The following is a 22,355-nucleotide window of genomic DNA, read 5'->3' as shown; positions in this document are numbered from 1 at the left end:
TATCACTATAAACCAACACCTAGGTATAAACTAATCTACTCTTCCAACTATTTATTTTATGAACTCTAAAAAGAATTTCCAATAAAAATTTGACACCTCTAGGTGTAAAATCATACCAGATTTCAAAGACTATATGAATAAAAGAATGTAAAACATTAATGTTTATATTATGTACCAAAGTGATATTATTTTATGCCTGGTGGGCTAAATAAAATTCTCATTGAAATTATTTTCATCCTTTTTCACTTTTTTAATGACACACACACTGTATTTCTAATGTGCTGGGCCAGAAATTCTGGACAGGGCTCTGAAGTCAGGCAGACCTGGCTGGAGCCCACACTCAGATTTCTCAGAGCCTGGTGACTTTGGGTAAGCCATCCCAGCCTTGGAGCCCCAGTGTGGTACTGTGAGATGGAGCTCATCATGCCCCTGCATTGGCATGTGGTGACAGTCCAGGGAGGACATGTGTGCACAGGGCCTGACAGGTCCTCTCAAAGTGTGGCCTCTCGTGACTTTTGTCACTGTGACTTTCTGGACAATGTAAGCAAGTAGGGTGTTTTAAATATGGCAAATTCGCATCCAGCCGGCATGTTCCAACTTCCAAGGCCCGTTCCATGAAGCACTCTCCAAGCATCCTCCTGCAGGAAAGGGGCCCAAAGCTCTCTATGATTTTAAAATAGGTCCACAAATTCCTTGACATTCCTGTCTTTAAGCAGTGGAGCCTAACCCCCTTGAGTGTGACTCAGCACTGAAGAGTAAAATAAACTGCTGTGACAGTATGTGACATCCAAGACTGAATCATAAGAGGCTCTGTAGATTGCTCTTGGCTCTCCCTTCTGTGTCCCTTGCTCTGACAGAAGCCAGAAGCCAGCTACCTTGTCATCAGCACACACAGCCCTTCAGGAGAGAGCCATGTGGTGAGGATCTGTGACCTCCTGCCGGCAGGCATGTCAGTTAGCAATTCTGGAAATGGGTCTCCTAGCCCCATGCAGATCCTCAGATGAATGCAGTCATGGCCACCTTCTTGACTGCAATCTCATGAAAGAGCCTCATGAAGGACACGAATCACCCAGCTTATACCCTCTCTGACTACTGATTTATGAAGCCTAAAAGTTGTTGAACACTCATTTTTTTCAGGAGTTGTTTGTCACAGAACACTAGCTAACCACTATACTCAGCCTGCCTTGGCTCCCTGGTGGTGGGAGAGGTTAAAGCGCAGCACTGTGGAGCTCTCTGCAGCCACTGCAGCACAAATTCAATCCATGGCCAGGGAGTGACCCGCATGGTGCAGCAGACCTCTCCTGTCTCGCCGGCTGCTCCGATCTACATGTTCTGCTCCTCACTCTGTCTCTGCTGAAACCTCTCATCCCCTGAACCTCTGGCCTATACCCCAATTCTTGTATACATAAATAAATCTTTAAGAAAATAAAGAAAAGGCCTGCCCTTCTCCAAGGCAAGGGGCCCAAGTCCTGGGTCAGGTTCATCCTAGGACTACAGGGCCACCACAGGACCCATAGGCCACGGCACAAAGCACAGAAACTAGACCAGGCTGCCTGTGTGCTTCCAAGCTGTTTATTTATCCAAGAGTAAGGAGGAGAGAGAAAGGGTGGAGAGAAAACCGGTGCCCCAAAGTGGTGGAGCTGAGGGGAGAAAGGAACAGAAATGATCCTCCTCTTTCTCTTGTCTTGCACCCCAGGGAAGTCCAACTTCAGGGGCCTCTGACAGTGGCTTAGGGGCCTCTAGGAGGCCCGGCAGTTGTTGGCTGGAGGCAGCATCCCCACAGGGACAGGCCCCAGGCTCGGAATGGCTTCTGTGCACACAAAATCTCTCTGCAAAGGCACTGATGGGGGGAGAGGGGCCGAAGGAGGCTGCCCCATGAAAGGCAGGCTCCTCTGTGATGTGGGTCTGGGTCCCGGTCCCTAAGACTACCCCAGCCTCCCTCGGGGGCGGGGTCTCTGTACCCTGTTCCTTCCCTCTCCCTTCCCTCAGCCCAGAGGCGGGCAGCCAGTCTGCGGAGGGCCAGGCAGGCCACGTGCTGCACGCTCCTCTTCAGGGCTGGAGCGCCTGGTGACCTCTACGCCAAAAGCCCCAGGCGGGTGACTTTGGCAGAGAGGAAGGAGTGGATGATGAAGACCATGGTTTTGGGGCACGAGTGCAGGTCCAGCTGCTGCAGGTGGATGGAGAGAAGGGGGGTCAGGCAGCCCATCCGGCCTGGCGTGCAGGAGGGCACGGCCCCCTCCCCTTCCACTCACAATCTCTCCTTCAGCACCCCCGAAGTCCAGGAAAAGGAGACTGGCACCGTCGTCAGAGGACATCTGCAGCTTCTCGAAGGGCTGTCGGAGCAGCAGGGCTCCCGCTGCACCTGGCTCCGCCGCCCACAGAGTGAAGCCCTTGTCGATGTGCACAGAGAGGCTGCAGGGCCGGCCGTTCCACGTGCAGGCTGTGGGGAGGGTGTGTGGGGGCAGGCACGGCCGGCACCTTGGCGACCGCCCCCCCCACCTCCAGCCCCCAGGGCAGTTCCAAAGTGGAACCTGAGAACTGCTACACACACCCTGTGTGGAGTCACACCCACCCCGAACTGAGAGACTACCCCACCTCCAGTCCCACTTGCACTAGCACCAAAAGTGGGAGGGAGAGGGTGACGCTGTCATGCAGGAGCCCCCCCCCCCAAAGGCCTCTGCAGGTTCACCCAGCACGGCCCTTGGGAAGCCGAGACCAGCAGAAGTTGAATGAAATGTGAGTTGCAGATGAACAACAGACAGTCTGGGTATACTTACCCACAAATGTTATTTGTTGCCTATCTAAAATTTACATTGAAGGAGGTGCTCTATAGTTTATATTCTGGCAACCGTATTCCAAGCACCCCCTCCCACAGCCCCACCAGCACAATCTCAAACCCAGGACAAGAAAACCCGGGACAGAAAGTCTCGTTACCTAGCGGCACCTGCACATCCAACCCAGAGGCCCGCGGGGACGCTCAAGCCCCCCTCACTATTCCCCTAAAGGAGGCATGACTACCCCTGGGGATGGCTATTACCAGAGAGGCACTCCCAGGTCTCCCCAGCCCACCTGTAGACACCTCCTGCACACCCTCAGCTGCTCGGTGACAGCCATCCACCAGCTGGCGGGTCCAGGCAGCCAACTCCTGTGGTGACTCCACGCTGAACAGATGAGTGTCCACGCCGTGGCGCGTGCCTGTGCGCAGGGCGAACGAGAGCTCGGCGTCGTAGGGCGCTGAGCCCTTGGCGGGGCCTGAGTGCACCAGCCTGGGGCAGAGGAGCAGAGGGCTAAACACGAGGCCTCCAGCAGCGGGAAATAGTTCTAGGTCAAGGGATGGGGGCCTGGAAAAGGGGCTCTGTCACCTAGTGGGGGGACAGGACTTCCAGATGGGCACTGGTTAGCCCACAGGAAACCACCTCCGGCCACCTTCCCCTCGCTCCCAGGGAAGCAGTCTTACCGACGTCTTCAGACACAGCCAGCGCACTCCTGCCTCAGCACCTTTCCCTCTCACAGGTTTGCTCTTCCCTGATTATCTGCACTTGCTCACCGCCTTCACTTTCTTCAATCTTTGCTCAAATGTCACCTCCTGAGAACCCTTCCTGACCTCCCTAAGGCTCCCTCACGAGCCTTGTTGCGATCATGATGACCGATGTTCCGCCTATTCTCTGCTTGGCTCGGCTGGTTTCTGCTTGTCTTTTCACCAGGTACTATCTGGGGACAACTTGTGTCTACCTTGTTCTAGCCAGGAACTAAAACAAGGCCTAGCACAGAGTAGGTGCTTGATAAACATTTCTGGCCCGAGTGAAGGAGCCGCTTGATTGAGCAGGCAACACATGCCGCCCTATCCCTGGCAGCCCAGCCAGCAGGCCAGAGCCCATCCCAGCACCAAGAGACCTGGACACGAGAGCCAGCCCCTCGCTGGGTGCGACTCTCACCTGCTGCGGGTCCCTGGGCAGCCACCGTGCCTCTCTGAACCGCCCAGCAGACCTCGGAGCTCCAGGCCCTAGTCTTCCTTGCTCTTGCTGCTCCGTGTGCTCTCTCTCTCTCTCTCTGGGAGCCTTGGCTCCCCTTGGAGTGGCTGCTGACACCCAGTCTCCCACAAGTCCCCCAGCTTCCTGTCCAAGCCCCCTAACCGTCCCACACAGATCGGACTCACTCAGCACATTGTACCCGCTCCTCCCTCTGTGCTCCCGCCCCAAGCCTCCTGCCGCCCAGACTGCAAGCCCCAACCTCGTGCTGATCCATTCATCCTGCACACCTCCCTCACCCTCCCCATCTGGCGAGCACTGAGCCCGGTTAATTTTACCACCCATGTGTTTTCCAATGCAAATGCAGCCTTTCTTCTCCATCTGCTGCTTCCACCCACCTCCACCATCTCTCCTGGACGACAGCAGCAACCTCCCTACTTCCATCCTGTCCCCTCCATGTGGCACTTTCCACATGGCAGCCACACGACTCTTTTAAAATGCAACAGTCAACTCACTTCCCAGGCTAAAACCCTCCTCTGAAGACTGAGCTAGCATCCTTCTGCTGCCAACAGAGGCTCAGCCAGAGCCAGCGCCCGTCTCATTCCCCTCCAGCTCCTGCAGACCCTACTGGTTGGAGCCATGCGCAGCTCCATGAACCTGTCATAGCCCCTCGGGCCGCCGGACCTTTGATCACATCCTCTCCATGTGAGAAACTCTCCACCCTTTCTTAATAATCAACCACTGAAGTCGAAGTCAATGTCACCCCCAGTCGGAAACCTTCCCCAGCCAGACCAGGCAGAGTACAATGGCTCCGACAATTCTGCATCGTGAAGACTAACCCGGGCTCAGCCTCCCCCACTACACGGGGTGCTCCCTGGGTGCAGGCTGTGGGGATCAGACCCTTATCCCCTGCCGCACAGGTTGAGCAGAGAAGGTAGCGATGACTGAGTCTATTTCCAGCCCCCCTTTTACAGATAAGGAAGTGGAGGTCCAGACAGGATAGAGATTTGTTTCAGTCGTCTGGGAAATAAACCAGGAGACTAACTCCAGAGCATCACCCCCAGCCCTGGGCCAGACCCACGCCCCGTGTGGCTACCTGGTGGCGATGAGCGGCGCGGTGCGGGCCGGCCGGCTCAGGGCCTCGCGGGTCTGGGGCAGGCAGCCGTAGAGGAGCAGCTCCTTTTCCGTCAGCAGGGCCAGGGTGGGTGCTGTGCCCCCGCTCGGCAGCTACAGGGGGCAAGGCACAGTGAGGGGGGTGGAGAGTGGGAAGGTCAGAGGACCCGGGCAGGGTGCGGTGCAGAGGAGCAAGGGAGTGGAGTCAGTGGCGGGGCGGGGTGGGGGCCGAGGGGGCAGGTGTTCCGGCCTGCGCACCTGCTCAGTCAGCCAGCCGACCTGCTTGACGTCCTGACCCCCAGCCGCACTGGTGGCTGCCAGCAGTGCCTGCAGCTCATCCTTGACCCAAGGCACCAGAGCGTTGATCTGGGCTTGGATGGCAGCTGCCCACGACCTTGCACTAGCCTCATCCTTTGCCCTCAGGAAGAGGGTGTCTTGGCCATCTGGTGAGCAGATCTCCAAGTACCTGCAGGCACAAACAGGGTGGAGGGAAGGGCCCGTCCTCTGGGCCACGGCTGCCCAACCCTGAATCCCCATCTACGTCAATGAGCAGAGACCCCAGGGGATGTCCCCGAGAGAATCAAGAGCGACTCCTACTGCCAGCATCCAGCCACAATTGGCACCTCGGGACGTCTGGGAACAAAAGACTCTGGCACACACACGTAGGCATACACACACAAACATGCAGATACTCAAGCATGTGACAGGGCCAAGGGTACTCATGATCATGTTCTTTCCTCCTGGTTTCCAAGGACTCTCTTGCTGGGCCAGCTCCCAGGTCCTCCTTTGTGGTACAGCCACAGTTACTTTTAATTCTAATTATTAATTAGAAGGACAGAAACTAACAAAGATAGATAGGTCAAGTTAGTCCACATAAAAGGCTGGGAGGATGGAGGAGGAAGAAAGGAGGAGAGCAAAAGCCATGCGGGGTAAGTATGAAGGAGGAGTTTCAGGAGGCACCAAGACGGCAGTGACAGGAGAGGATGTTCTGTAAGTGTTGCGGGCATTGGAGGGTCACGCCCCTTGACTTCTGTGACTGACAAGGTGTGGCAGAAGCTCACTCACTGCCACGCCAACCCCCTGCCTTCGCTTTCCTCCACTGTAGAGCGACAAGGCAAAATGCCCGACTTCCCAGGCTCCCTTGCAATTGGGGCTGGCCCTGATCCAGTTCTGACCAATGATAAATGGATGGAAGTTCTAGAGAGTGACCCTTCCCAAATGAAAGATAAAGCCTCCCTAGATATGGCAGTTAAGTCTCCAGGCAGCCTCCACCAAGTTTATCCTTCCCTATATTCACTGACTGAGTACTTCTCTCATCAAGAGGTGGAATCTGTTTCTCCTTTCCTGAACTCTGTAACTGGGTTTGGCAAGTAAAGTTAAATCCAAGTACTAGATGCTGAAACCAAGGACCCCGTGGGAAGAACAAGCTTGCCCCAAGGAAAGCCTATATAGAAAAAGGGGTGCATAGCCACCCCTAGCTGTTCCAGTCATTCCAGCTAAGGCAGAAGACATGTGGGTAAAGCAGCACCTTGGACTTCCAGCCCAGCAGGTGCCACACAGAGCAGAAGAAGTGGCCGGCCGAGCCAGCCTACATCACAGGGTTATGAGAAATAAACCGTTACCTTGCAAGCCACTCAATTGCAGGATGGCCTCATTATGCAGCAAGGGAAAAAAATACCACAGAAAAGTTCCTTTGCCTTTTGCCTTCTCCCTGTCTGGAATAAGAAGACTGTGTTTGGAGCATAGCCACAATAAAGAAGAAAATCTAGAATAAAGATGGCAGGGAAAGAAGCTGCAAGCCTGGCTCCTTGAGGGTGTCCTTGAGCAGCTAGAGCCTAAACAGCTGCCAGGCTTCTTTTTAAATACATGGAAAAGTAAACTTCTCGTCTTAACAGTTCTCATAAAAAGTAAGCCACTATTTGGGGGGGGCAGGGGGTCTGATACTTGCCATCTAATATAACACTAATATTATGTAAAAATTTGGAGTCTTTCTCATATTTTGGGCTGTGTTCCTTTGACTAAAAAATGTTGATACAGAACCCCAATTATACGCAAGTTGCACGTGTAGTCAGGTCTACAGAATGCACACTGCTGAGCATACATGTACACATGTACACACATGCACACACACATATTAACATAAGCACACACCATGAATCCACAGCCATAAATGTGCAGGTGCTCGACACATATACACAAAGACTTGTGTTTACATACCACCTACATGTGTACATGCATAGACACTCATGTACACGCATGCTGTGAGTGAGGTCCATGGATAACCCAGGCCCTCTGAGTCTCAGAAAAGAACAATGCCACGTAGTCACCCAACACGAAAGACCTGGCATGCATCTAGGCTGTACTAGGACGCACAGTGCAAGCTTTTTATGCCCACACCATATATAGGCCACCCCCAAACCAAATACCCAACTTAACATCTACTCCAGCCAACCACCTCCAACACGCAAGCCCTACTGCTTCTAAAGCAGGGCTACCTGCAGCGAGGCAAGCTCCATCCCTTCCTGGCTGTGTGATCTTGGACAAGTCACTTCCTGGCTCTGGCCTCATCTATAAAATGAGGTGAAATACTAGGACTTTGCTCACAGGGTCACTGTGAGAATTAAATGGAATGGTGCATGGTAAACACTCAGTAATGTTAGCTGGCATCAATTTTATCAGCAAATTACTAAGAGTCACTCAGAATAGTGATCTTTCGTGGCCCTGATCCAAGTACTATCAGACATCTCAGCACCTCAGCAGAGGTAGAAGAAATGGAGGGAATCGCGGAGCCCAGCAGCCATATTTCACAATGGGAATCTCAGTGTCGGTAAGTAGCGATCTCAAGAGAACCAGGTCTGGACCTCAAGGTTCCTCTGCAGATCAAGTTCCTCTTTGGATATGAACCACAGAGGAAGAAGAAAGAAGTAAAGCAAACCTCACCCTCCCAACTGCACTCTCGCACTCATTCAACAAACATTTCTGCTATGCCCGGACATCATGCTGGCAACACAAGGGCACCTTCCTTTGGTCCCTCGCCTAACACCAGGCCATGTGTCTGATGCCCCCACCCCAGACTTACCTGGGCTCTGGGTCAGTGGGGGTGCACCTCCTGGAGACATACGCCATCTTCAAGGACACGTGTTTGGCATCACTGAGGTCCCGGGGTGGCGGGCCAGGGGAGGAGGGCTGCCGCTGAAGGGGTGAGGCAGGAGGTGAGTCCCAGCCAACCGAGGTCCCGCCGGCAGAGTTCTTGAAATATGGTGAGACCTCCTTCATGTACTTGACTGGTCAGGGGATAGGTCAGCAGTTATCACTGTGGCCAGGGCGCCCGTGCAACACACATCGCAACTGTCATTCATTCGTTAAGAGATTCATTATGTCCAATGTCACCATCCTCCTCTAGGCTAAAGTCTCCGACAGGGAATATGTAGAAAACACTGGATGCACATCAACATCCGCCCTGGACTCCCCCTGACTCACAGTCACGTGGCAACCTGGACGCAAAGTGATAGGTCCCAGCCTCTTGCAGCTAGGTGTGACCATGAGTCTAAGCAGAAGCATTTGTCCCTTTAGAACAGCTGTTTAAAGTGAATAGACAACTGCTGCTCCCTGTAAACAGCCGTCCTGGAGGCAGTGAAAGAGCCCTGGATGGGAATCGAGAGATGAGCTTGCCTCTATCTCTTCAGTCTTCTCATCTGCAGACAGGAGGGAGTGAATGAGATAGCCCCGTCGCAGAGGCTGCTCATTACCCCCAATAAATGATAGCAACCCAGCTAAAGACTTCATTTTTCGAGCTGCCATGCAGCTGTAAGTGCCCGTGTGACAAGCCTGGCCGGCAGAATGACCTCAGAAGGGATGTGTGCAGTGCCAAGCTCTGTTCATTAGTGAGGGGCATCCTGCCTGTGTCCCTGTCCCCAGCAGGGCTGAGCTACCAAGCTCTGTTCATTAGTGAAGGGGCACACCCTGCCTGTATCCCTGATCCCAGCAGGGCTGAGCCAGCCAGAACATGGACTGTGGGGCACCTTCTTGATCATGAGGACATGAGCCATACTCCAAGGAAGGCTAATCAACAAAACAGAAGTAAATGGATGCTGGCACTATGGAGATGCCATGTCACATGTGGACCAATACCTAAGAAAGCGAGAAGCTTCTATTATTTTAAAGCCACAGTACTTCTTGTTATAGCAGCAGAACGTGTAGTCTCCCCAACACAGACACCTGGGGCCCTCTTAGCACTGACCAACCAACACTGGGGAATGTGGTGGGCACTTTCTAGAATAGTGTTGTTCAACACAACTTCCCATTATTATGTAAATGTCCTATATATATATACACTATCCAATCCAGTAGCCACTTTCGAGTCACTAGGTGGCTGTCGAGCACTTAAAATAAGGCTAGAGTAATTAAGAAATTGAATTTTTCATTTTCACTAATTTAAAATTAAATTCAAATAATCATATCGAGTTAGTAGTGACCATGTTGAGTAGCACAGTCCTAGATAAGAGCCCAACCTACATCTGCTCGACTAACACCAGCCTTGTTGTGATCTGTGACCCTGTCTTCCCAGGCTACGGGGTGAACAAGTGACCCACACTCATCTTCCCAGACTGAAGTCTGGAGAGTCCTAGACTGGTGGTTTGAACAAACTTGAATGTGATGCGGTAGCCACCTTCTGCTGTGAGGACAGAAAAAGGGAGAAAGGTGGTCTTTACAGAGAGAGGATCAGTGGAAGTACGCACTGACAGACAGGGGAAGGCCCTGCCAGTATTTTATTTCCTATACTCATCCTTTAGAAAATTAAGCTGCCATCCCACCAGCAACCAAAAGAGTCTTGATGGGGGTCTGAATCCCAAGTCTTTCTAGAAAAGGAAGATGTCGCGAACAAAAGTAGCTGGAAGCATAGGACAACATGATGGCGGGGTTGATCTGGAAAAACCATGGTAAAAGTAGAAAGATTCAGAGACAAGCCATTTCCTTGAGTGCCTATCATGTGCCAGCCCTAAGACTGGGATGGTAAAAACATAACATTGCTCCACTTCTGGGTGTCCCACGGCAGCCACCTCCAATCAATTAAGACTGACTGGTAACAGAGCACTTTGGTTATTCTTGTTATATCAGCTAGATGAGTTTGGCTGTAAATAACAGAACATATGATAACAGTGTCTTCAGCAATATAGATATGTATGATTTAATGTGATATGAAGTCTAGAAGCAGTTGATTTCAGAACTGGGTCAGTGGCACTGAATTAGAGTAGGCCTCGTATTACTTTCTTGGCCTTCCTCTCAAGCCAATCATTCCTTATGTGACAAAACCCAAAGCAGGAGACATGCCCTCTTTCAAGAAGTAAACATTCCCATGTAGACGTCTCCTATATCCATCTCATTGGCCTTCTCATTAGTGAAAGGGAACAGTCATGACCTAGACCCATTGCAGTTCAGTCTGTGATGCTGTTAGCTAGGAAGGAGTGGAAGTTGTTGGTAGACACGCAAGCAACAGTGTCTGGCAATTTGCTCTGGCATCTAAGTTGTTCCCAATTCTGAGGAGCATGAGTCTTCCTAGTGAGCTACTAGGAAGAACATATGTACATCAGTGGTTAAAAGATTTGCCCAAGCACTGGTCTCTCTTCTCCCAAACAGGCCATCCTCCTGAAGGGTATCTCTGTCTGCTACCCCTTGAGCTGCCTACTCACACCTCCTCTCCATGACCTCTGCCCCCATGATCATTTGACGTTTGCAGTCAAAGCCCAACCAGCATGCCCTGCCTATGAGGAGACAATCCAGAAGAGGTAGCAGTTCTTGGCCTAGCTCCCTGGAAGAACAAGATAAGAAGCTATTTCCATTTCAGGAGACTGCCCCTGAGGTACAAACAGGATCCAAGGTAAACAGGGGTGAAAGTGAGAGGTAGTAACAAGCCCTGTTGGGGTAGGAAGAGAAGTTACATTGACAATAAATGGCAGGCTTTTTTTTTTTCTTTTCCTTAAAGAACTAAGCCTACACCCAAAGTCTGGAGACCAGGGCTAACAATGACTCACCCACATCACTACGGTAATAACTTACCCCAGGACTGACCACTGGACATGTCTCAGGGGCGTTGGAGAGGGGGCCCCATCTGGTCTGCCCAACAGCTGCCAGCCTGCCCCCACCCCCAGCAGAACCCTGTGACCCACAGGACTGGTTTCTTCCAAGCCAAGGAGAGAAACTTGGTCACTCAAAGCTAATGAGGATCTTTCCATTCCTTCTGCCTGTGACCAGTTAAGGAAGAGGTAGAGGATCAATTCTGACCAATGAGGTGTGGGAGAAAGTATATTCTCTAGACTAGCTGATGGGAGAAAAGTTGATCCTGCGACAATCAATCGATGTCATCTTTTGACCACAAGGTTTGGGGTCATCGTGGTGAAGATAGTAAAGCCCAAATAAGGGTAGACCTAAGTCTTTGCTGACCTATAATATAACCAGGAGTCATGCTGCCGTAAGGTATTCTATTAAATTTTTATTTTTCTTCAGTGTTCACACTTCTTTGAATTGGGTTCCTGTTACTTGTGGGGAATTAGCATTCTGAGTAATACAGTCTTCCATCCTGTGGTACAAATACTATCTCTCCCTGCTATATATAACTGGCCACACCTCCTCCCCCTCAAAGTCCTGCTGTGCTTCACCTGTGTTCTTCACTCAAGCTCAAAGACCTCTAGGATCTGGGCCCTGTCTATCTCTCTGGCTTCACTTCCAGCCACATCCCCACTCTCAGCCTCCAGTCCAAACATACTGACTCCCCCCCGCCCAGAGGTCTCAGAAGCTTCCAAGCTTCCATACTTTGAAAGAACAGTTCCCTCTGCACAGAATGTTCTTAACAAATGGTCTGGAGACACAATCTTGGATTTGAATCCCAGTATCACCCCTTGTACTATGTGACCATAAAAAGTGTAACTCACTTCACTGGGCCCCAATCTGATAGTTGATTAAAAAAAAAAAGAAGAAGAATTGGTCTACCTCAGAGAACTGCACAGTTAACGAGACATGTGAACTATGTGGCACCAGTTAGGAACTAAAGAAATATGAGTTTCCCACCCACTAGCTTCCCCTGTCCACGCTTCTTAGAACTCTGTTGTGATTTCGTGTGTTGAGGCTCATTCCCACCAAACTAGGAGCTCCAGAGGAGGCTAGAAATTGGGCTTGATCCAAACCCAGAGTCAGAGTTCTGTGAGTGGCGGAGAGAATGCCAGGCAGGGAGTGGGAGGAAGATGGCACCACAGCCCAGGGAATCTGAGCTCAGCTCAAACACCACCCCCTAGGAGCCTTCCCAGATACACAATCTGGTTCCATTACACTCAACACCTGTGGTCCCCTCGACCACACTCCCCTTAATTGTCTGTACTGGGGATCTGTGTCCCCCACCTAGTTAGGGGCTCTGTGAGGGTAGGAATATCATCTGGCTCCTCTCTATCCCCAGAATTCAGCACCTATGCTACATTCTCAGCGAATGAACATTTGTCAGCTTCAACGTCAGAGAAACTGCTAGAGCCCCTACTCACCCAGGCTGTCCCAGAACTGGGTCCACCCTCTCCTTTCCCACAGGAACACACTATAAATGGACAGCACACCAGCTGGTGTCTGAAACAGGGCTTGGATTTCACAAACCAATTGGCCTGTCCCAGAGTGGGGGTGGGGTCTTGCAGGCCCCAGAATGTAACCATAAATAGCCCAGCTCAGAGGCCTCCTCCATACTCTGATTTCTGCCTGAGTCACCCAACCAGGCAGGGTGGGGCTGCCAAAAGGCAATGGCCCGGGAAGTTGAGGACATGACCATGGGTTCTGCGGTCAGCATTCTGGAGATTCCAGTTGAAGTCTGGACCCTCACAGTCAAGTCCCTGACTCAGGATCCTTAGAGAGCAGGGGCAAATGGCCCTCCCTCCTCAGGGAAGCTGTGAGAGACAGGGGCATAGGAGCCCTCCCCCTTCCCAGATCCTCATTCCAAGGGACTTCCAGTTCTCCAGGCAGAAAAGTTAAGACCTGGCCCCAGCCTCAAGGAGCCAGGAACAGTCTACACTAGAAACACAGGAACAGAGTGAGGGCAGGGCCAGCTGCCTCACCCAGTACAACTGGGAGAGAATGTATGTGTTGCAGGGAAAAGCGGACACAGCTGTCTGGCTCAACACGGCACCCCACGCACTTCTCCCAGTACACAGTATGGCTGGTGATTGAATGTCTTGGCTGGGAGCCCTGGCTGAAGAGCAGCCTTCCCTGGGCTCAGACTGCTCCTTGTCTGTTCAGGAGGTGGTCACTCTCTGACTGCTGCCTGAAATGACATGATCTATCCATTTGTTTGCTAGTCTGTGGCCTTACTCCCCCTACCAAAATGTCAGTTCTGTGAGGGCAGAGACCCGTGCTGGCTCACCAGGGCATCCACAGCATTCCGAGTGGTAACTAGGGAGCTAGCTGATTGTGTTAAGTGAATGAATACTGACAGGCCTGCGGCCTTGGCGCCTCAGGAGGGCAAGTTGAGTGTAAGCTCTGGAACGTGGCAGGCTTGGGATTAACTTCCTTGCTCCATGACCATGGTCAAGTAACTTGACTTCTTCTATTTCTTCCTTTTTATAATGAAGATAAAATGTAAGTATCTCCCAGAGCATTAAGATTGAATACCTGCAACACACTTTGTTCTGCCTGGCATATATAGATCTTAAATAAATGGCAGCATGGTTATTATTTCTGCTGCTTTTAATAGGTGACAATCTAAGAGGATGGTCATAAGATATGGTGACAGGCAGACTCCAGTCCATGCCCTATCACTTGCTTTCTGACTTTGGCACGTGCTGTGGTCTTTCTGAGCCTCGATTTCCTTGCATGTATAACAGGGATAGACACACCAGTTCTCTGGGGGACACACTGTGGGGATTCAATTGCAGGCTGCCCATCCATCCGCCCACAATGGTGCAGGGAGGACACTGGATTCCAATGGGCTCTGGAAAGAGTGACCTTTAAGGTCCTACTGATCCTGCAACGCTAGCCTATAAATAGTCCTCAGTTCTGGCTGGCCCTGCAACAGAGCTGAGCAGCCGTGAGGTGCCATACTCACTGGCTGGATGGGGGCACCAGTCATCAAGACCCTACAGACCCTTGACCTAACAATCCTCCTTCCAGGAGCCCTGCTTCAAATAAATGCCCCTGGTGTAAGCAGGGACCTTCTTTCCACTGTCCATGGTGCAAGAGGCTAAGAACATGCTGAATGTCCATGAACTGGGGCTGCCTGACCCAGGACATGCACTCCCTGACAGAGAACACTCAGCTTGTTCACAGCTGTATCTCCCTGATACCTACATCAACTCCTCGCACAGGGCTCAAGGGCTCTGAAAGTATTGTTAAAGAAGTACATGAATTCTAGTAGTGGGATAGTATGGGACCATTAAAAAGAACGAGACAGAGCTGCATGTGCTGAGTTGGAGAGCTTGTCCCAAGCTTGTTAAGTGATAAAAACAAATATGGAAACTGTCTGAAAGTGTGAGAAAATATCAGTAGGGGTTAATTCTATGAGAAGATAATAGCTTTATACTCTCCTGGGTTCTTTTTATAAGCATATGTTGCTTTTTATATTTATTTAAAGATCTAGCTAGTTTTTCAAAGACATACCACCATATTCCTCTCTGTAACACCAGGATTCAGAGATAAGGAACTCAGGAAAGCCAAGACTAAGGGGGCATAGGATCTTAGTAGTAGGAAAAGAGGCCTTATTGAGCACCTACTACATATTAAGCACCAAACTCAGTTCTCACAAACACAACTTCACCTAATAGTACTTCAATGAGATGAATCCATTTCCTTCAACATCTCAATAAACTGAATAAACCAAGTCCCAGATGACATGGCTTTTGTGCAATATCAGTATTTAAGAATGTGGCAGTTTTGGGCCCTCCCTGGTGGCTCAATAGGTTGAAGCACACTTCAGAAGCTACTTGCTTTAGCATGAGTTCTATCCTGGCCAGGAGGTGACCCACATGGTGCAGCAGACCTCTACAGTCTCGCCCACTGCTCCCCTCAGCTGTGTAATCAATCTGTTGTTCTGCTCCCCACTCTGTCTCTGGTGAAGCCTCTCACCACCCCTGCACCTCTGGCCTGTACTCCAGTTCTGTATGCATAAATAAATAAATCTTTATTAAAAAAAAAAAAGAATGTGGGTTTGGGCATCTGACAGATCTGAGCTCCAATTTTATCTCTGCCAGTATGTGACAGTGGGCAAACAGCTTGACCTCTCTGGGTTTCAGTGTTCATGCCTGCACAACAGGATGAGTTATGCACCTAATTCATAGCTGTGATTTTGAGGATTCAATGAGATGACACATGGAAGGCACTTAACACAGTGCCTAGCACACCATAAGTGCTCCATCGCCAGCAGACACTACCATCACTGGTGTTACCACTGTCATTACGACTTCCCCCACCACTATCTGCAGTCAGGTTCACACAGCTAGTTGAGGCCAGAATCTGTCTCCAGAGCTCAAGGCATTTTAATGACAGTCCAGGGAATAAGCCAGGGCTACAACCAAATTTTGCCTGGGGGGAGTTGCATGACTAAGAGGATATGTATGTGTGTGTGTGTGTGTGTGTGTGTGTGTGTGTGTGTGTGTGTGTGTGTGTGTGTGTCCCCTTGAGAACAATCTTTGCAGCCATTCATGACTGCCCCCAGGAGGGGAGTCCCTCAGGCCCAGCAGGCATGCATCACTCAGCTAAGCTGAATAGAATGGACTCAGATTAGCTGCAGCCATTAATGACGTCCCCCTCTGGAGAGTGGTGGTGCTCTGAGCCAATTTCAGGCAGGACATCTGGCAGCAGCTACCTCCTAAGGAAGAAATCAACAGGAACCTGGCCTTGGAGTTCTGAAAACTCATAATAGAAAATCTCAGGAGTCAGTCAAGCCCAGTTCGAGCTTTGAGCCGAGACTCGAGAAAGTCAACTGCAATTGATGAGGGCAAAGGTAAAGCAGAAGAGGTCAGAGATGCACCACGGTGATCATTCCCTAAACACTCGCCAAGATCTAATGTGTGCTGGGCTGGCGCCAGGCCTGGAAGCAGAGACAAACCACATATGGTTCCTGCCCTCAAAGACCTTCCAGTTTACTGGTGAAAACAATAATTATGCTGCTTCTGATGTAATGATGATAGCAGTTGACATTTATTGAATGCTGACCGTGTGGAAGACATTTGCTATGTAATTTAAATGAACTCTTATCCTTATAAATAGCAAATGAAGTAAATAATTAAGCACCTACTATGACGGTGGCCTCAGCACACTAACACAAATTGCAACGCATGTTACATGCATTACTTTTTAACCTGGCAACGAGCATGCAAGGGAGGTGTTGTCCAAGACTAAGGCAACAGTGGGCCTGCAACCAGACCATAGCTAGAATTCTGCCTCTGCTTACTTATTAGTTATATGACTTGAAGAAAGTTATTTATTCTCAACAATGTTCAAGATTTGGTGACTTTGTACAAAAAAAGAGGAATTATCATGACCTGTCGCTCGATACTATTCTTTGTCATGCCTACTTATGAACATGCCACGCCATGACTCTGCCTTTTAAAAGCCTGATCTTTATGTGGGATGTACCTTCCCTTTGTACTTTGTACAAAGTACGAAAATTGATTTTACTAATTTTTACTGGTCTTTACTATCATGTTTCACACATCTCAGGCTCACTGCTGCCCTTGTCCTGCCAGGCACACTGGGGATGGAGAGAGAGAAAACATCTGGCTGTTCCCTTTTTCCCAGGCTGGTCTCCAGGGGCCTGGCTGGCAGGTCTGCACACACAATGGGCTTCTCTACGGAGTAGACAGAGGCGTGTTTACTGCCAGTTTGGGTCCAGACGCTGGTCACAAACACATCCCTGTGGCTGAGAACAGACTCAAAACACTTATGTCAATCCCTGTTTTGCAGAGGAAAAGATTCAGGAGGCCAAATGGGGCGTCTGCCTGAGCCCCTGATTTAGGCCATGGAAGCAGGGATTTGGCTAGCACCCAGAGCTTTGACAGTGACATATGCCCTTCTAGGACATTCTCAGGGGACTCTTTACCCAGTGAGCCAAAGGTTTCAGGAAAGATGCCCAGCTGCCCCGCCAAATGGGGCCTGTCCTGACGACAGGCTCCTCTTCTGTGGCTCTTTGGAAGTAGCCTCAGGCATGCCAAGCGAGCATAGAGCTCTGAACAATGTGACTAGTGACTGGACTCCAGAGGGAATGTAGGCCCAGAGAGGCTCTCAAGACTGCTGGCTCTAGGCTGGACCACTCCCAGGTCTTTGCCTTCTCAGGAAGTAGGGTTTTGCCCTACTAAAGACACTAAAATCAGAACTTAAAACCTTTCTATAAGAGTGACTTCCATGGAGAAATGCTACCAAAAATTTAAAGAGGAAATAGGGCCAACACTATACAAATGCAAGGGAACAGAAGTGGAAATACTAGTAGTAAATTATGGGGGTGGGAGGATATCTCAGTGTAGAGTAGAAATGTGTCTTTGGTAGAAATTTAACCATTTACAGATTAAACTTTCAACCAGCACGAACTAAAAGAGCTTTTAAGTAAACTAAAATATGACATTTTGATGAATTTCAACTATTTCAAACTGTATTATTAGATCTGAATATCAAAGCAATGCATGGAGGAGAGCAAGTTTCATATCTGTATCATTTATATGTGATCATATTTAACTCTGCTGTTAAAATATGACTGATACACAGAAGAGTTCAGGGACCAATTCTGCAGAATTGTCTTAAGGATCTATTTTTAAAATGTACCACTGGCATTTAAAAAGCTACTCCTGAAATGTACAAATAAAATAAAAGCAGAAAAAAAAAAAAAACGGTGGGGGGAAGGAAGTACACTGGACTATGGTGATGACACATGGGTGACTTGGTGATGGGAAACCCACGGGGATTACAATTGAGATGAAAAAAAAATGTACAAAATGATGTAAAAATAAACTATTATATTATATTATAAAAAAATTAAAATAAAATAAAACAGAAAAAAAGTGAGGCTGGAGCTACAGAAATGCCAAAGTGGGGAGTGGGAGAAATGGGCAGTGTGATTGTGCGGATGGCACTGGAATTCTGGCAGTGGGCAGAGAGAAGTATACACACACATCAAGGTAGAAAGCTGTACTCCCAAAACTTACCTAGTATTATCAGCCAGTGGTAAATCAATAGTTTCACTTAAAGAAAAAAATGCCAAGGGTTATGCAGGGATCCAGAACCTGGCTGTTTCTGTGGCCTCTGGGAGACCCCACTGTGGAAACAAAGGCATCTGCCAATCTTATGCTGGGCAAGAGAACTGGGAACATCAGGAGCTGGCCTGGGGCTCCGCTCAGCAGTACTGTGGCCTTGGCATTCTCCATCAGCCCCCGCCACCTCGCTGTGCCTATTCTGGGCCAGGCGCCAAAGACACATTCCTTGGGCCCCCACATCTTCCGGAACTGACAGAGTGGAGTTTGAAGAAAGGGCTGAGCAAAGCAGAAACGTCCTGAGAGAGACGGCAAACATGAGACAACCACAAGAGTCAGTCACAACCAGTGGGAAACTGAGGCCCAGAGACAGCAAAGGTCTCGCCCCCGACCACACAGGGAGAGGAGAGCAAAGAGAACCCATCGAGGTTCCCCTCTCCACCAGCAAAATTCCTCTCTTATCCTTCCAGGAGGGATTTGATATCCTGCCGCATAAAGACCAAGTACTCTGCAAAAGGAGGAGTCTCAGAACTGCAGGGCCTAAGTTGAGACTAAGTTGAGAGCTCAGGAGAGAATCTTAGATGCCTCTTCCCCACTGTCTGCCCCTCTCTTTCCCTGAGTCAAATCCTGGAGTGTGACTTTTATCCTGCTCACAGTCCCCCAGCAAGGCAGAAGCCACCTCCCTGTTTTCCAGATGAAACTAAGAGAAGTGACTTGTCCCAGGCCACTAGAGCTGATGAGGAGGCAAGAGAATGGTGACCAGGTCTGTTTGTGCCTGCTCACCACCCCACAGCGTCTCAAGGGAGAGCCCTAAGTTCTGCTTCTGCTTTCAGACCTGCCTACCTCCCTGCCCCTCTTGCCTGAGGCTGAGAAGGAATAAGGAAGAACTGAAGATCCTGGCGTTCCCAGTACTTACCCTCTAGCACCACTTCTTTGCCAGTCTTCTTCAGGACCTGCACGGCTTCATCGTGGGTGGCAGAGGAAAGGTCCTCCCCATTCACAGACAGGATGGCATCCCCCACAAAGAGGGCTTCAGTCTGGTCAGCTGCCAGGCCCTTGAAGATCTTGGAAATGAGAATCGGCATCTTATTCTCCCGGCCTCCTGAACAGGCAGAGGAAGAGGAAGAAACTGAGATACTCCAATGCTTGGGATTCTTCTCAAGGCAAAACTATCCCCAAAAGCCTTCCTTGGTTCCCTGCCTAGTGCTAGGTAGGGGGTGAGCGGTAAAGAGAATCTCAGGACACTAAAATATTAATAAGTTGTTTTCTAAACTCATGTAATAGTTTGGTCACTGGGTCTTTTGGTTACAAGCTTTTGGGTGCTCACCATTGTTTGAGTAACTTGCAAGGTACTTCAACAGCTTTTTCTTAAATAGTCTGAATTTTAAACAACTTCCTGTCATGGGGGAACCGATTCATTGATATCTTCTAATCTGGAATAAAAATAGAAGTCAACTATGCCCCCAAAGGATCTCTTTAGCAACTGGAAAGTTTTATGGTCAAGGACCAGGCTAGAAAACAAGGGCTGAATGGTCTAGATGTCAAAAGCCTATCGGAGCTGCATCTCTGACTTAAAAAAAAAAAAAAAAAAAGCTAATACTTTGAGTGAATTGCTTTATTGCTAAATTCTTGAAAGTCCTTTTGAAATAAGAAACTAAGAAAAGTTCGCATTAGTTCCACATACCATGTAAAAAGCACTACACTAAATGGTTTCAATGTTGTCTCACTGCATCTTCACAACACCCCAATCACACAGGCATACTCAGTTTCTAGAAAATCAAAGTGGGGAGAGAAATCCCCTTCCCCAAGGTCATTCAGTTAGCTAATGGCAAAGCCAGTGCTTGAACCTCGGTCTCCCCATTCCAGAACCAATACTCTAAATCCTACAGTAAACTGCCTGGCCTTCAGATATCACACTACAGGTCCATGCCCAGAGCACTGAAGATGAGGATATAGCTGCCCAGCGGAGGGGTCGTAATTCCAAGGTCACACAACAAAATGGTGGCAGAAGTAGAAGTTAGACCCCACACAGGTCCAGCTGTTTGCTCACTGTGCTGTATTGAGCTTGGGGCCTAGGAAAGGAAGGGGTTTCTATTTTATCTATACTCTTTCACCAGAAACTAGCAACTTCAGTTCAGGTAGAAGCTATGATCATTCCAGGCTGCCTTGGACTGGGCTGGACTGGAAAGTCACCATCGCAACAGGAATCTAGTCTAGATTCATGGAGAACTGAATGGGGCTGAATTCCTCCTGAGGGCTCCTAAAAAAGCACCTTCACCTCCAGCTGGAAGTAAGGAGTCAGGGAATAACTAATGCAGTCTGCTCCTGTCTCAGTTTGTCCACCTGCAAAGTGGAACTCTACACCAACTAAGTTCCATCCCTCTTCGACACATGGAGTGACTTCTGCTCTGTTGCCCTAGGGGACAAGGCTGGGTGCTCACTCCTTGACTTCCCCATTTCTCCCCCTTAGACCCACTTGGTTGGCTGCCTGGGGACTTGCTTTGACACAACCACCATTCTCATGCCCTCACCCAGACTATTGGGTCTGGAAGCACCAGTGAACAAAGCCAATACCAGGGTGCGGGAACAATGTGCATCCAGGGTGATTCAAGACAGATTCCTTTCCCAAGACAGGTAGCACTCTGCTGGGGGCTCAGCTCTTAAGAAGGGTAGGAGTGATGAATTCAGCAGCTGGGTGTGGATGGAGATTTTTAGGTACAGTAGGTTGCCTTGCAGTCTCTCCTGCCTCCATTTTTTTCTCTCATCTAATATCAATAAGCCAGGTACCTACTACGTGCTGGCAAGGTGAGTACTTTAGACTCTTGTTTTCATAGAAATGTCACGACTCTATCATGAGCCTTATTATATAACCGAGGAAACAGGTTCAGACATAGGAAGTAACTTTCTAAGTTCACACAGTTGATCCTGGATTCAAACATATTGTGGATGCATCCAAAAGAAATCTGTTAGTATTGGAGGCTGAGAGCTCTCAGAGAACTCTACGTCCACCCCCTCAATTCTGTGTAAGGTGGAGATGGCCATTATGAAGCAACCCAAATCCAGCTGTCAGGGCTCTCTGCCTAGTTACAGACTGGGCTATCAGATATCTAGGTTTTTCTGGACCCTGTCTGTGAGCTTAGCTACCCACATCTGTGACCCCCTTCATTCTCCCCCCACCCCCGTGCACACACCGTGCTCCTAAGTCCAGAATTCACCCCTTCCTCTATCTCTACCCCCTGCCCCCCAAAAAACACACATCTTCGTTGAGGCTGGGACTTCCCTTCTCTGCTCAAGTAATGTCCCAGGCCTCAACCCCCTCTCTATCCTGTGCTCTCTTGGGGCCTCTCTTGTTCTTGATGTCCATGCAGTCCCTCTGACACCTCTGAGCTTCCAAACAGAACTCCCCACCACCAGTCCTTGGTATGCCCAGCCCCCTCCTCGCCGGCGCCTTCCAAAGAAATCCCCTCCGACCTTGGGGTCCGCTCAGCCTCCTTAACCCCAGACACAAGTCCTCCAACTCCATGCCCCCACGACCCCTGCACCTTCGGCGCCCCGCAGACACCACGACCCCGCGGCCTCGGTGCCCCGGCGCCCACCTTTGATGCTGATGCCCAGACCGCCCGCGTCTGCCTTGCGCACGGTCACGCGGCGCCGCTGGAGTAGCAGCGCCTCGGGCAGTTGCGGGGGCGCCGCGCCCGGCTCCGCGGCGCCGTTGAGCTGGGCGGACTCCGGGTCCCCCGGGGCGCCGGGCTCGGGGCCAGGCTCGCCGTCTGCGGGGCTCACGGTCAGCGCGTCCTCCGCCAGACTGAGCAGCACTCGCTGCCAGCGTTCCCCGCTGGCCCCGGCGCCGGCGCGCAGTTCTAGCAGCCCGGTGCGCGGGGCACGCCTGCCTGACGCCATCTTCGCCTCCGAGCCCCGGGCCGCCGCGCTCACCCTGCCCCGCGGTGCTGGGCACTGTCGGAGCGAGCGCCCAGGGCGGAGGGCGGCGGGGCCCGGCTGGGCCAGCCGCCACCTACTCCGGGCCGCGGGGGGCGGAGCTCCGAGAGGCGGGGCTTCCCAGGGGTGTGCC

At 50.5% G+C, this 22,355-nt stretch overlaps 1 protein-coding gene across 1 annotated transcript; it reads right to left on the bottom strand.

Annotated features, from left to right (window-relative positions):
* Nucleotides 1–1,544: 1,544 nt before the first annotated feature.
* On the bottom strand, nt 1,545–22,320 carry SNTA1 (syntrophin, alpha 1). Its single transcript, XM_004687279.2, has 8 exons — nt 21,883–22,320; nt 19,203–19,388; nt 8,161–8,365; nt 5,340–5,547; nt 5,065–5,195; nt 3,070–3,266; nt 2,253–2,440; nt 1,545–2,167 (listed from the first exon to the last, which is right to left on the bottom strand). The coding sequence occupies exons 1-8, from the start codon at nt 22,184–22,186 to the stop codon at nt 2,075–2,077; spliced, it is 1,512 nt and encodes a 503-aa protein (XP_004687336.1). The 5' UTR covers nt 22,187–22,320; the 3' UTR covers nt 1,545–2,074.
* Nucleotides 22,321–22,355: the final 35 nt, after the last annotated feature.

This window comes from Condylura cristata, unplaced genomic scaffold (genome assembly GCF_000260355.1).
Source record: "Condylura cristata isolate star-nosed mole 26May11 unplaced genomic scaffold, ConCri1.0 scaffold00022, whole genome shotgun sequence".
Lineage (NCBI taxonomy): Eukaryota > Metazoa > Chordata > Mammalia > Eulipotyphla > Talpidae > Condylura > Condylura cristata.
This window is presented reverse-complemented; position numbering and strand designations above follow the sequence as displayed.

Bases quoted from the DNA above. Each gene is read 5' to 3' on its own strand.
- SNTA1 (XM_004687279.2), bottom strand. From the start codon at position 22,186: ATGGCGTCAGGCAGGCGTGCCCCGCGCACCGGGCTGCTAGAACTGCGC. The intron at 2,441-3,069 runs GTGGGCTGGGGA...CCCTCCCCACAG, and splicing joins TGTGCAGGAGGTGTCTACAG to CCTGCACGTGGAACGGCCGG. The intron at 2,168-2,252 runs GTGAGTGGAAGG...ATCCACCTGCAG, and splicing joins GGGGTGCTGAAGGAGAGATT to CAGCTGGACCTGCACTCGTG.